Raw genomic sequence first — 1,349 nt, forward strand, 5'->3', positions numbered from 1 at the left:
TCCCATCCCCTATATCCCATCCCCTATATCCCATCCCCTATATCCCATCCCCAGTGTGTGTCCCACCCTAGTGGCTGTCAAGTCCCACCCCACTATCCCATCCCCAATATCCCACCCCCAGTGTGTTCCCCATCCCCTACATCCCATCCCCAGTGTGTGCCCCATCCCTTATATCCCACCCCAATATCCCACCCCCAATACCCCAAACCCTACACACCACCCCACAGGAACCTGTGCCAGATGCAGGAGGACAACAGCGGCTTCTCCCTGCTGCTGGATCTCCTCTCGGAGCTCTACCAGAAGCAGCCCAAGATCGGGTACCACCTCCTCTATTACCTTAAAGCCAGGTAGGCAGTGGGGCTTTGAGGGGGGGGACCCCAACACCCTACACCCTCCCACTCCCCCAATTGTCCCCTATTCCCCCTTAACCCTCCATGATCCCCCAGCAAAGCAGCAGCGGGGAAGATGAACCTGTACGAGTCCTTCGCTCAGGCCACGCAGCTGGGGGACCTGCACACGTGTCTGATGATGGACATGAAGGCCTGCCAGGAGGACGACGTGCGGCTGCTCTGCTACCTCACCCCATCCATCTACACCGAGGTGGGGCGGGCACCGGTCGGATGTGGGGGTGGGGATGGGGGTTATGGGGTTGATTTGCTTCTGAGGCCCCATACGGTCCCATATGATTGCATTGAGACTAATGCTCATCCATTGCTCTGCCCTATACAGCCCCATATGGCTGCATTGACTAATGCTTATCCATCTCCCTGCCCCATAGAGCCCTATACGGTCCCATATGACTGCATTGAGACTAATGCTCATCCATTGCTCTGCCCCATAGAGCCCCATATGGCTGCATTGTGACCAATGCTCATACATCTCCCTGCCCCATAGAGCCCTATACGGTCCCATACATTCCCATATGGCTGCACTGACTAATGCTTATCCATCTCCCTGCCCCATAGAGCCCTATACGGTCCCATACAGTCCCATATGATCCTATATGGCTGCATTGGGACCAATGCTCATCCCTTGCCCTGCCCCATATAGCCCTGCATGGCCATGCGGTCCTGTGCAGCCCTATATGGCCCCATATGGCTGCACTGAAACCAATGCTCAGCCCTCACCCTGTCCCATACAGCCCTATATGGTTCCATACAGCCCCATATAGCTCAGTCCAGCCCCATATGACCCTGTGCAGCCCCATATGGCTGCACTGAAACCAATGCTTACCCCTCACCCCACCCCATACAACCCCATACAGTCCCATGTGGCTCCATACAGCCCCATACAGTCCCATGTAGCCCTGTACAGCCCCATACAGTCCCATGTAGCCCTGTACAGCCCCA

At 56.4% G+C, this 1,349-nt stretch overlaps 1 protein-coding gene across 1 annotated transcript in view; it reads left to right on the forward strand.

The window, feature by feature from the left end:
• The window catches only part of INTS3 (integrator complex subunit 3), a gene marked incomplete at its 5' end in the record, with an annotated part of 34,681 nt that overhangs the window by 23,236 nt on the left and 10,096 nt on the right, over nt 1-1,349 (forward strand). The window contains 2 exons of the mRNA XM_015884354.1: nt 228-347; nt 447-600. Coding sequence (XP_015739840.1) covers nt 228-347; nt 447-600 — 274 coding nt within the window. The remainder of the gene's footprint in view (nt 1-227; nt 348-446; nt 601-1,349) is intronic.

Source organism: Coturnix japonica, chromosome 25 (assembly GCF_001577835.2).
Source record: "Coturnix japonica isolate 7356 chromosome 25, Coturnix japonica 2.1, whole genome shotgun sequence".
Lineage (NCBI taxonomy): Eukaryota > Metazoa > Chordata > Aves > Galliformes > Phasianidae > Coturnix > Coturnix japonica.